At 49.4% G+C, this 12,759-nt stretch overlaps 1 protein-coding gene across 13 annotated transcripts; it reads left to right on the forward strand.

The window, feature by feature from the left end:
- Positions 1 to 7,747: 7,747 nt before the first annotated feature.
- On the forward strand, positions 7,748 to 12,263 carry LOC125524125 (uncharacterized). Of its 13 annotated transcripts, XM_048689199.2 has the most exons (7): positions 7,748 to 8,358; positions 9,386 to 9,511; positions 9,633 to 9,715; positions 10,101 to 10,180; positions 10,652 to 10,773; positions 11,184 to 11,265; positions 11,412 to 12,263. In XM_048689199.2, the coding sequence occupies exons 3-7, from the start codon at positions 9,699 to 9,701 to the stop codon at positions 11,558 to 11,560; spliced, it is 450 nt and encodes a 149-aa protein (XP_048545156.2). In that variant the 5' UTR covers positions 7,748 to 8,358; positions 9,386 to 9,511; positions 9,633 to 9,698; the 3' UTR covers positions 11,561 to 12,263. The 13 variants fall into 13 exon arrangements, 1 of the variants encoding a protein (XP_048545156.2); XR_015611221.1 differs by lacking the exon at positions 9,633 to 9,715 and having other exon boundaries at positions 7,751 to 8,358; positions 11,141 to 11,495; XR_007290557.2 differs by having other exon boundaries at positions 7,754 to 8,358; positions 9,633 to 10,773; positions 11,148 to 11,265; positions 11,412 to 11,495.
- The last annotated feature ends 496 nt before the right edge of the window (positions 12,264 to 12,759 follow it).

Here is a 12,759-nt window from a genome sequence, read left to right on the forward strand (position 1 = left end):
GCGGCTTCACTCATGTGCTGGTAGCAGTCGACAAGTTCACCAAATGGATTGAAGCCAAGCCTATCAAGAATCTCGATGCTTGCACCGCTATCAGTTTCATCAGAGAGTTGATATTCAGATATGGAGTTCCGCACAGTATCATCACGGACAATGGGTCAAACTTTGATTCTGACAAGTTCAGGGCCTTTTGCGCCTCTCAGGGCACTCGGGTCGACTATGCTTCGGTCGCTCACCCCCAGTCGAATGGACAAGCAGAAAGGGCAAATGGCCTAATTCTCAAAGGACTGTAACCCCGATTGATGCGCGATCTCAAGCACGCAGCAGGTGCATGGGTCGACGAGCTCCCATCAGTCCTTTGGGGATTGAGGACAACCCCGAATCGATCGACCGGAAGAACCCCATTCTTTCTGGTCTACGGAGCCGAGGCAGTCTTACCGAGTGACCTGCTTCACAATGCTCCCAGAGTCGAGCTCTACTCAGAAGATGAAGCAGAATAAGCCCGGCAGGACGCAGTCGACCTCCTAGAAGAAGAAAGAGAAATGGCCCTGATCCGATCGACCATCTATCAGCAAGACTTGCATCGATTCCATGCCAGAAACGTGAAGAGCCGAGCCTTCCAAGAAGGAGACTTAGTCCTTCGAGTGGATCAGCAGGAACCACACAAGCTTGCTCCTACTTGGGAAGGCCCCTTGATAGTCACCAGAGTCCTCCACAATGAGCATACCACCTCTACAATGTCGATCACCAGATTGATGAGCCACGAGCCTGGAATGCGGAGCTACTCCGCCCCTTTTATACTTGAATTCTCACTCGGATGAGATGTAATAAGAAAAACTCTTGTAGTTTATTTATCAAAAGATAAGAGCGTTATAATTTTCCCAGTGATCATTATTGTTTTTGTTTGCGTAAGAAATCCCCTAGTGGGTGGCTTAGCCGCGAATCCGCTTTGCCTAAGTTTGAAAAAATCCTACCGAGCGGAGAGCAATCCTCCCACTCGGGGGCTTAGCTGCAGTCCAGTACTCGCCTAAGTTCTCTCACTTGAGGACTTAGCTGCAGTCAGGCACTCGCCTAAGTTTGAAAAAATCCTACCGAGTGGAGAGCAATCCTCCCACTCGGGGGCTTAGCTGCAGTCCAGTACTCGCCTAAGTTCTCTCACTTGAGGACTTAGCTGCAGTCAGGCACTCGCCTAAGTTTGAAAAAATCCTACCGAGCGGAGAGCAATCCTCCCACTCGGGGGCTTAGCTGCAGTCCAGTACTCGCCTAAGTTCTCTCACTTGAGGACTTAGCTGCAGTTAGGCACTCGCCTAAGTTTGAAAAAATCCTACCGAGTGGAGAGCAATCCTCCCACTTGGGGGCTTAGCTGCAGTCCAGTACTCGCCTAAGTTCCCTCACTTGAGGACTTGGCTGCAGTCAGGCACTCGCCTAAGTTTGAAAAAATCCTACCGAGTGGAGAGCAGTCCTCCCACTTGGGGGCTTAGCTGCAGTCCAGTACTCGCCTAAGTTCTCTCACTTGAGGACTTAGCTGCAGTCAGGCACTCGCCTAAGTTTGAAAAATTCCTACCGAGTGGAGAGCAGTCCTCCCACTCGGGGGCTTAGCTGCAGTCCAGTACTCGCCTAAATTCTCTCACTTGAGGACTTAGCTGCAGTCAAGCACTCGCCTAAGTTTGAAAAAATCCTACCGAGTGGAGAGCAGTCCTCCCACTCGGGGGCTTAGCTGCGGTCCAGTACTCGCCTAAGTTCTCTCACTTGAGGACTTAGCTGCAGTCAGGCACTCGCCTAAGTTTGAAAAAATCCTACCGAGTGGAGAGCGATCCTCTCACTCGGGGGCTTAGCTGCAGTCCAGTACTCGCCTAAGTTCTCCCAAACACATCTCAATCCTCAAGGACGACGAGGGGCAGGTCGACTGCCACCTTCTCCTGGAGAGCTTCGCCACAAATACAATGTGCGATTCATCCCGCTCTACAGTAACGAAGTATGGGTCGACTGCCACCTTCTCATGGAGAGCTTCGCCACAAATACAATGTGCGCTCCGTCCCACTCTGCAGTAACAGGGTGTGGGTCGACCGCCGCCTGCCCCTGGGGAGCTTCGCCACAAATACAAGTCATGGGTCGACTGCTTCCCCCTCCTTCGGAGCTGCGCTGCGAATACAGAAAGTTGTCTCGAATAAAGATTGGGTTCACTCAGCAGGAGATTCATAAAGATATTCAACGGTAAACCAAGTTCAGATAAAATTCTAAAGGTTCTGGATCACGGATCGAGGTACTCGGGCATGCAGCCCGAAAAAGTTTAATGGTTACAAAAACCACTCGGCATTCCAAGGCAAATTTAAGGTAGGACACAAGAGTTTGTTCACTCCGCGGGAGGAGGGCTGGCAGGCTCAACGAACTCGTCCAGGTCGACGCCATCGGCAATCCGAGTGGCGGCAGCTATGAAGGTCTCCATAAAAGTTCGGAAGTCGTGCTTCTGGGTGTTTGCGACCTTGATTGCGGCCAGCTTGTCTTGTCGCACCTCCTTGCAGTGGACACGAACCAAGGACAGAGCCACATCAGCGCCACAACGAGCAGAAGACTTCTTCCACTCCTGCACTCGGTCAGGGATTCCGTTAAGTCGAGCCATCAGAGACTCAAGATCGTTTTGGAGCGTAGCCTCTGGCCAGAGTGCCGGGTCGATCCGTGACATGGCGACCTTCAGTCGAGCCAAGTAGTCCACGGCACCGTCGATGCGAGATTCCAGTCGGAGCAGATTCATGGTAGTTTCATCTTTCACTGGAGAGTTGATTGGATCCAAACCTGGTTCGATCCTCCCAGTCTCTTCTTCAAAGTTCTGGCAAAACTCTGCATTCACGATCCAAGGATAAGTCAATCTTCGTACACTGAGTCGACACAAAAAAAATCAGTCGGAACTAAATGTGCACCTTCAAGCTTGATATACAACTTCTTGGCAAGGCTCCTCAGGCAGCTCTCTAGATCGTCCCTCCTGCGAGCGATGCCTTCCATCTTTTCGCTCAGGTTGAGGTTTTCCTTCTTCCAGCGTGCGCACTCCCTGTTGGCTTCATTCAGAGCAGTCTTCAGCCTGGTATTCTCTTCTTCCAACTGGCCGACTGAAGCCAGCTTCTGTCCGGCTAGAGCGGTCCTGTCGTCAGCCTCCTTCTGGGCAGCAGCCAAATCCTGATCTTTTTTCGCCAAAGCTTCCCTTAGTTTTTCTACAAAGAAATGATGATTGATTCAGAAATAGCAGAAGGATGCTCGAGCTGAAAACTGACCATTCGACAAACTTGTCTTACCAGCGGCGCTGTCTCTGATCGTCTGTAGTTCTGTCCTGGCCAGCTCCAAGCCAAGTTTCAGTTGAATCTGCTGCCTCTCCAAATCAGTGAAGCGAGCTCCAAGATCACAAGATTTCTGAAATCAAAGAGGAGAAATTATTCCATAGCAAAAACGACAAATACTAAGACTATAGTCGACTGCCCGCAGTCCACCGTAGTCTCGGGGACTACACCCAGTGGGTGCACTTTGCGTGCCCCCACCGGTTCTGATTCCACTCGACCGGCCCGCCGGAGTCGAGTTCAAAAAAAAGAGAGACAAAGTAGAACTCAGACCACAGTCGACCGCGGTCTCGGGGACTACACTCAGTGGGTGCACTTTGCGTGCCCCCACTGATTCTGATCCCACTCGACCGGATCGAGCGGAAGAAACAAACTACCAGTTCGGTTTTACTCGACAAAATACAAAGACTACGGTCGACTGCCAGCAGTCCGCCATAGCCTCGGGGACTACACCCAGTGGGTGCACTCAGCGTGCCCCCACTAGTCCAAAAATTCAATCGACACACCCAGTGGGTGTACAGATGGAAAGATTTTCGGAAAGAATCTTCAGATAGCATATCCTAACAGAACAAGCGGCGACCAACTAACCTGAACATTGCTCTGGAGAGCCGAGCTGGCATCATAGGCGGCTTGGCTGGCGTCCCGCACCATCTTCGTCTTCTCCATCATAATGCCCGCCTGGCGTATGGCTTCCCTAACAGCATTCACCTCGTCCTCCGGGACATGATGGGTTGCAAAAAGTGAAGGCGGGTCGACAGGGGCCTGAGTAATCGAAGAAGAAGGCAAGGCACTCGACAGGGGCTCCGCGAAGGTAACAGAACCCCGATTGACGTCACCAGTGTCCTGAACGACTGGTTCCGCCCTCGGCGTCGACTGCAGCGCCTCACTTACAGGAGCTCGCCTACTCTTCCTCGTCAAAGACCTCTCGGGCTCTTCATCATCATCAGGGAGGTCAATAATGTTGAGAGTTGTACAAAGTTCAAATTGCCAAAATCACGTCACCCAATGATGCACGATGCAGTTGAATCGACCAAAGAAAGATAGTATGGCAGAAATCATACCCGGATTAGAAGTGACTGCATCCTCCATCACCTCATCATCATCCCTATAAGCTGAGGTCCCAGAAGTGGCAGCGCTAACAATTCCAAAGTTCGTCCAGTTAAAACAAGAAAAACAAACAGCGCGGAGCGTCAAGTGAATACAAGGAGAGACACTAACGCGGAGGCGACAGGGATATCGATCTTGATCTTTGGCAGCGCCTTCCGAGTCTTCGGCTCTGCAACTTTGGGGTGCTTTGGCGCCTTCTCAGTCGGGGTTGGTGAAGAGACCCGAGGACGCTTCGAAGACTGACCATCCTGAGCAGTTGCCTTGTCGCGGGCACTCGGCCGTTCGTGGTCAAGCTTGGATCGTCTCTCTATGCGAGGAGGCGACTCGACTTCCTCCCCATCACTTGAGTCGTCACTTCCACCATCCCCTTCACCATCGGAAGTCCACTCACCACTTTCGCCACCACTCGCCTCGCCTTCCAGAGCTTGCTCTTGCTCCCCGTTGGGCATCGAATACATTTTAATAATGGCCTGAAAGAAAGCAGGGAGAACAAAGTCAGTCGACGCAATACAAATAGCTGCGCGAGTGAATTCCGATTACAAGCAAAAACTCAGAATCAGACCTGCTCTGGTGCACGCGACTGGTCGAATGGGGGAACTCTCCTAGCTCCTCTGGGATTGTCCTTGTTCCCGGTAATGCTCGACAGCCACTTCTCCAGCGTGTCGTCATCGACCTCCTCCGGGTGGATCCGAGTGGAGTCTTCTAGACCCGAATACATCCACATCGGGTGGTCTCGGACTTGGAGAGGCTGGATGCACCGCTGAAGGAAGACCTCCAAGAGATCCATACCAGTGACCCCGTCACGAATGAGCTGGACCACTCGGTTGACCAACACCTTCACATGCACCTTCTCCTCCGGGAGCACCTTCAAAGGGGAGGGTTTTTCCACTCGGTCCATGGTAAAGGGAGGGAGGCCAGTCGATTGCCCTGGCGTCGACTGGTCTTTGCAGTAGAACCAGGTCGACTGCCATCCGCGAACTGAATCGGAAAGAATCATGGCCGGAAAGGAGCTTTTTCCTCTCGTCTGGATGCCAAGACCCCCACACATCTGGATCACTTGGGTCCTCTCGTCACTCGGATTAGCCTTTTTCACTGTCTGGGAGCGACAAGTGAAAATATGCTTGAAAAGACCCCAGTGAGGTCGACAACCCAAGAAGTTCTCACACAAGGAAATGAACGCGGCAAGATAAACGATTGAGTTGGGGGTAAAATGGTGGAGTTGAGCCCCAAAGAAGTTCAGAAACCCTCGGAAGAAAGGATGAGGAGGCAAGGAAAACCCACGGTCGACGTGGGTGGCAAGAAGAACGCGCTCATCCTCCCAGGGTTGCGGCTCAAAAATATTGTCATTGCTTTGATCAGGCTCCATCTTCCCCACAGATCTTTTACAAGGTACTTTTGTTCCTTTGTCGAGATAGCCCAATTGTTTCCTGCGTAATCCAAAATATATTGATGTTAGTGATAATTTGGAGACGCATATATTCCTGATTTTATGGGTACAAAACAAGCTAAGTAAGACACTCAATTCATCCGCACATAATCTGCGTGCTATAGCATCCATTGAGCAGTAGCTATTTCTCAATTGTTTGAGAATAGCAAACGTGTATACTGGTAGATAGAAAAATACTGACGGTTCAGTTGAGAGTTTGATCAAACGATCGAGCAGCAGTACAGCCACCGGCCCGCCCCCCCCCCCCCCCCCCCCGCAGCCCCCGCAGCCCCCGCGTCGTCCGCTCGGGCGACTCGGGAGGCGACTAGGGTTTCCGCCCAGCGCCGCCACCCCTCACCTCCTTCCCCCTCGTCACCACACGAGGTGGCCGCCGGCAAGCCATGCACGGTCGCCGGTGACGGTGGCGGCGAGGCCCTGCTAGCTCCGTTCCTGGCGGAGGACTCTGGATCTGGGGCGGCGACCCTTGGCGCGGCGGCGGCGCCCTCCCGGCTGGCGGCGTCCGTGGGTGGTCCTAGCCGGCGTTCCCGACCACGCGGGTGGTGGGACGGCGGCGGGTGGTGGCCGCGGCGTGGAGATCCCCCTCCTCGTCAGACCTGAGGTTCGACTCCCCTCCCCTTCAGCTCCCTCATCCTTGCCGGTTCCAGCAGCTTCGGTCGCCGGATTGGTGTGGATGGGTGCCCGGTGGTGCGGTTTTGGGACCGTGGGAAACCACTGGTCGGCTGGTCCGGCCCGGCAGCAGTGATGCCCTTGGGCGCCGCCCTTCCTCCTTGGAGGTGCAGCTGAGATCCCAACCCTATCCACCCCCGCTCCCCTCCCGGGTGAAAGCCCAAAATCCTTCTTGGATTGGGCGGTGACGGCGCGCTGCGCTCGTGCCCTCCTTGGAGGCGCCGCCTGGGGAGTGTGCGTTCGGGTGAGGGGCGACAAAGGTGGAGTTTTTGGGCGGCCTTGGTTATCAAGTGGCAGTGGTTGATCTGGCTCGCAGGGAAGTCTGTCCCTGCTCCCCTCAAGTGCGGTGCTCCTTGGCGGTGGCGTGTCTAGCTCAGCTCCGGCGGTACGGCGTCTGCGATCCGGCGGTAGGGGATAGGGTTCCTCTTCCCGGCAGTAGCAGCACGTCCCTGGCCGTGGACGCCCGGTGTTTCTCTTCAGCGGCCGACGACTCCTGCTCCTCGTCGTTCTGCGGCCTCTCCTGATGTCCTTGCTGCTCGTCCTTCAGTGGCTCCTCCCGGTGGCTTTCCCGCTGTTTTTCAGGTGTCCTAGGTTGCTTCGGTGTGTCAGATGAGGCGTGCTCATGTCCTAGGAGGATGTGCTCTGTGACTGTTCCAGGACTCGAGGACGGCATCTCTCATGCTCTAGGGTGAGCGTCTCTCATGTCCGTCGGCGGCGCCTTTCGATCCAAGGCGAGAGGGAAGGGTCCCTCTACGGCGAGAGCAAAGGAAGATGCTTGATTTCCTCCAACCTTGGATTCGATCATGTCCACAACTCCACTCTGTTTCTGCAGGTCCTCGTTGTGCTCATGCTGCTCGCAATTCTCGGTTCTTGTTTGCTGCGGTCGGCGGCGTGTACTAGCTTGGGCTTCTCTTTTTGTTTTGAGCTAGTATTCGGCGTTGAGTTGTAAGCTTCCTAGGGTGCTCCCTTGTATCGTTCGGCCGTTGTGTTTGTTCCTATGTTGTAATTCCTGGCCGGTTGATGGCTTTGCTAATTCAAAGCCGGGCTCATCGCGAGCCTTCGTTCTAAAAAAAAGATAGAAAAATACTACGAGCATATTGGAAATCTCATTACTCCGGCCAGTGGCGGAGCCATGACCGGCCTAGGCCCCAGGCCACCCACGGGCCAGACATCCAAAACAACAAGGTGCGCATCATGGGCGTACGCTCGCGCTATCCACCTAGGCAATTTTTACTGTCGCAATTTTACTGTACCGACGGAGGAAAGAAACAGAACGCCGGCGCCCTCGCAGTCGCAGCCCACATCCAGCGCTGTCTTTCCTTTTCTCCTCCCAGCTCCAGCTAGGGTTGCCGCCACCGCCTCCTTCGGTCCTCCCATCCCCATCCTTCGCCGCAACAACGACCGCAGAGGAGCAGAGTGGCCGGCGGCAGATCGGCGCAAATCAGAGCGAAGTCGGCGCGGCGGCCGGGCGCGATCTGGAGAACCAGTGGTGTTCTCTTTCGAAATCTCCTAGCGCCGGCCCCTCCACTTCTCTCCTCCTCATCTCCTGGCGTGCACGTATCTTATCTTTCTCCCTCCTCTGCCGCTGCAATTCCATGTGTGTGTTCGTTGCTAATCAGTGTGTGTTCTATGAATCCAATCCTTTAGTCTGCAGTGGGTGCTTTGGGGTTTCTGTGGGAAAAAGGAGAGGATCTGTGATGCGTAGATTGCCGGGTCGCATCACTACGCTCGCGACGGCTTCGCGGACCAGCTGCCGGAGATCGTCGAGGCCACCAGGGGCAAGGAACCCTCGTCTTGCAGTGCGCCTTCAGCCAGGTGAGGTCATCCTTCTTCAAAACTCATCTCATGTATGTACCTTCTTGATTCCTCCAATATAACTTGCTAAGCCAAGCAAGGTAGTAGTATACTAGAAGAAAATTACTTTTTGTAGATGCCCATAGGTAACAGAAAGCCACGAGTTGTCAGGATCAACAGATGACCTGTGGAGCTTCATATTCAGTTATTTGTTAGCTACTTGCTTGCTTCAAATGTCTACATACTATAGGAATTAAGGTTCTGCTGTCTCTATTTCATAGATTTTATTGTATATACATACCGATAACTTCAGCATGAGAGCAAGAAGTTGGAGCAGATGCAACAACACATTCAGTTGTTGCACTGTATAGATGCATGTTTTTGTAGATGATTGTTCACCTTTTAATCAATTTCCTTATAGTTGTAGTTCAGACTTCAGACACAACTTTCCATGTTGTCAACCAGAAAAAAACAATTTATTGGAACCATTAGATTTATTAGTAGATGTATCATTATATTCAGGGGCGGAGCCAGGGGGGACGAGCAGGGGCCTGCCCCCCCCCCCCCCCCCCCCCCCAATGATCGACAATTTTAGTAGCAGCGATGAGTAATTACCAACGAGATTAGATCAATATATGTACTCGGCCCCCCCTATACTCGAATCCTGGCTCCGCCACTGATTATATTTCTACAGGGGATAAACTAAAGCAAAGAAACCAATCCTTTTTAATTCATGTAAAGTTCATGTCTGTAATGAGGTGGCACTCTTAAAAGGTGAAAATTATGCAATATTATCCCCTTTCTTTTGTCAGTTCTAAATATTTTTTGTGGTTCATACTCTGCCAATGAATCTCATATTCTGATACTCGGCTATCAAACCCATTAAGCTACGCGGAAGGGGCGCTTGTTCGGCTATGTGATTATCTCTGAGTGGAGTATGATTAGTGTTTGATTTTTGCACAGATTTATTTCGTTTGATCTTATATCAATTTAGATAGGCTATACATCGGGACCTTTTGTTCTGACCAGAGTTGATGATTTATGTCAGGATACAGTTGATGATGTAGTTGGAGATGGATGGTTCTTACTAAGATACATCTGTATATGTATGTGGTTTTGCTTCGGTTGAAGATATATGTGTGCCTTAAAGACATATCAGAAGTCAAATTTCTAGGTACGTAGTCAGTGATTACTCCCTCTTATATTTCTTTACGGAGGGCTTATATTTCTTTAAGGAGGGAGTATGTATTAATGATTGTTGGCAACTCCTATCTTACTGACGACTCCTCTTGTAGGTAAAATCTGATCAAGACTACTAGACGATCCAAGTGGAAAACTATTTCACTTTCAACTTGTATATCATGTCTGACCACGGAAGGTTAGATGGTAATATTGAATTCAAAAAGATGGATGCCAACTATTTAAAACACGCCTCTCACAAAAAAGTATAAATGGATTGGTAACTTGAGTCATGGGATTGGTGAGATTAGTTCGCAATCTCTTGAATTGGGTGAATTTCATCACAAGAAAGAAGAAGGAAATTGGTAATAGTAAATTGGATGTTATACGATTTCTTACCTGACATCCTTTTGTTCTGGCTTGTGACTTTTGGAGCTGTTGAATGGCCTTTGTTGTAAGTGAATGTCTTGATTAGTAAACTTAGGTGTATTGCTTAGGTAGGGTGAACATTATGTACTTGTTTCCTTCCACTGCTTGTTTTTCCCTTCTTTTTCTCACAGTGGTTTGCTGGTGCTCCTCACTAGCTTGCAGGCATTGACTCCGTCGCTGCCTATTCGGCGGATTGAGGCACCCATTCATCACATGCAAGCTTTGAGATTATTTGGTAATCATTGTTCTTCTGTTTCCTATTCCTTTGGTGTCATTTCAGAGGTGCACTAGAACATGCAAGCATTTCAAAGGATTAGAAATGTTTGTCTAGAGTAGAGTGCCCCCTTTTATCTTGGTATATGTACAGTGCTCGATGCATTAGTGTGGCCTAAAATGTTTGAATCTTCAAATGTTTTGGAAAATTATTTTTATATTCAGATGACTCAATGCTAAAATGTTTGACTCGATGTCTTAGTTGTAGTACTGATTAGAGTTTACATGAGAAAATACTTACGCTTGGGAATCTACCTCACGCTGTCACGCACCTTCCTAATGTCTCTCCTCTTCACGTTGGTACTGCTGTGTATGTATACGTTTTACTGTCAATCTCCCTCGTCTTTTACACTTTTTAATGCATAATAATGAATTTCGGCATACGAGCTCGTTATTGGCCACACAAAGACTAAAAGCTATGTCGAGTATGTAGATGCATCGACCATAGTATCTGGTTCCACTGACAACTCGTTCAAGCTTTGGGACTTGTCTATGAATCAAGCAAGAGTAATTGACAATCCAATTCAGACTTCTACAGGGCATATAAATACAAAGGTTAGATATCCTCCATCGATTTTTGTTCTAGCTGTACTTGCACATACTTGTTCTCTTCTCAGGGTATTGTTCCAGAAATGATTATAATCAAGTACTCCATACAACCATTATCAACTCTTAATTTGATTTCTGTGCCCTTGAATCATGGCATGTTTACCTTTTGTCATGCATATTCAGTTACAGTTGTATTATCAACTCTTGCACTGCCGATACATTAGTCGGGTTAGGCGGGAACTTTATTACTCCCTCCATTAAAAGTTTCAGCATGCCCAATATTAGGTCTTTGCTTCAAACATTGTTGGTTAATCGAGCCGAGACTTTGGCACCATGAACGGCGGCTTCCTTCTGATGTTTGATTTGGTTTTAGATTGCAGATTATTGACAGATATTTCTGTGTACTGTCTGCCCAGACACTTCCGAAAGTAAAAGAGAAATGGCGAAGAACTCCCACGAGAGATGTACACATTATTATGAATGATGGGCAGCTAATCGGTTAGTAAGCTATTCATTGTGAAAAAAGTAGCATGTACAGATTATTGCTAGGATTCAGAGTGACATTTTGTACTTTTTGAAGTGGACAATTATTCTGTTATAGACAAAGGTTCAGCTCATGTACTTAACACAATCTCGCATCACAGGCGGAGTTGGTGTTCTTTGCGACAGTGGCATTGCTGGTGGCTGTAGAGAAAGCTCTCTTATACATGTGCACTGTCCTTTATGCATTTCTGTAATGCTGTCTTATTTTTCCCAGCAGGAAGATGCATTTGTGTATGTGCATTGCCTGTAACGCATTTCTGTTGCCATATCATTTGGGTTGTTTGTCTTCTCACTAAACTAAGCCTAGTGTGATACAATCATGTTAACAAATGTGGCAGCTTGATTAGCACGCACAATCTTGCCTCTAGAGGCGCCACCAGGTGGCGCCCCAGCCACTAGTGAAACTATCAAATAGTGTCATAGTTCTATGGTCATCAAAGGATTTTAGTGTCAGCCCGCCCGGCTTGCCCCTGCTCCCGGCAATATACTGTAGAAATGAGATAGCAGAAATGTCGGAACCAGGGGCTACTGCATCAATGGATTACAAACTCTGCAATTTTCTGAATTATTGTTCCACCCGTGATATTCTCCTTGCGTACTCCCACCGACACTTATTTTTGGACGGGAGGTAGTACTACTTTATCTAGTTATTCCATCAAACACAATCGTAGTGGATTACCCCTTGATTTGTAGTGTCAACATTAATTTTTGTTAATCGCCCGCACTAAGGCCTCCTTTGGTTTGGAGGAATTTCAAAGGAATTATATAGGATAGGATTCTTGTTGAAAATTTTCCTTTAAAGCTCTTTGGTTCATAGGAATGGATTCCTATTCCTACATAGGATTGGTTCCTATCCAGATTAGACCTGGCCATGGGCAGCCCGGCCCGGTCGACCTGACCCGGCCCAAAAAAGCTCGACCCGGCCTGGCCTGATCTTGTCCATGGGCCGGGCTTGGGCCTAGATTTCAAGCCCGATGGCTGGGTCGGGCCGGGCCTGGATACATCGTATTCGCGCGTTAACGAAGAGGCCCGGCCTGAGGCCCAATGGGCTTTTAGCGTGATGGGCTGGGCTTGGGCCTCAGTTTTTTGCATCGGGCTTTGGTAGGCCCGACCTGACCTGACAGATGGCCAGGTATAGTCTAGACTCAATGGAAAAATTCCTATGATGAACCAAATGACATCTCTTTTCCTAATCATACTCATAGGATTTGAGATATATGTCATCTTATTTTCTACAAGTTTTCTATTCCTGTAATAAGCCTTTCTATGAACCAAAGAAAGCATAAGCAGTTTTGTTTGCACTCTTATTTTGGATATAAGTGTAGACCTCTATCAAAAAAATGTCCAGGCTTCATTGAGATGCAAAACACGTTTCAAGGAAAAAAGTTATTTAAAAAACCACCACATTTGGGAGAAAATCACTACATTAAGAATGGTCTATCCTCTCGT

This window comes from Triticum urartu, chromosome 7A (assembly GCF_056163025.1).
Source record: "Triticum urartu cultivar PI428250 chromosome 7A, HENAU_Tu73, whole genome shotgun sequence".
NCBI classification, from domain to species: Eukaryota; Viridiplantae; Streptophyta; class Magnoliopsida; order Poales; family Poaceae; genus Triticum; species Triticum urartu.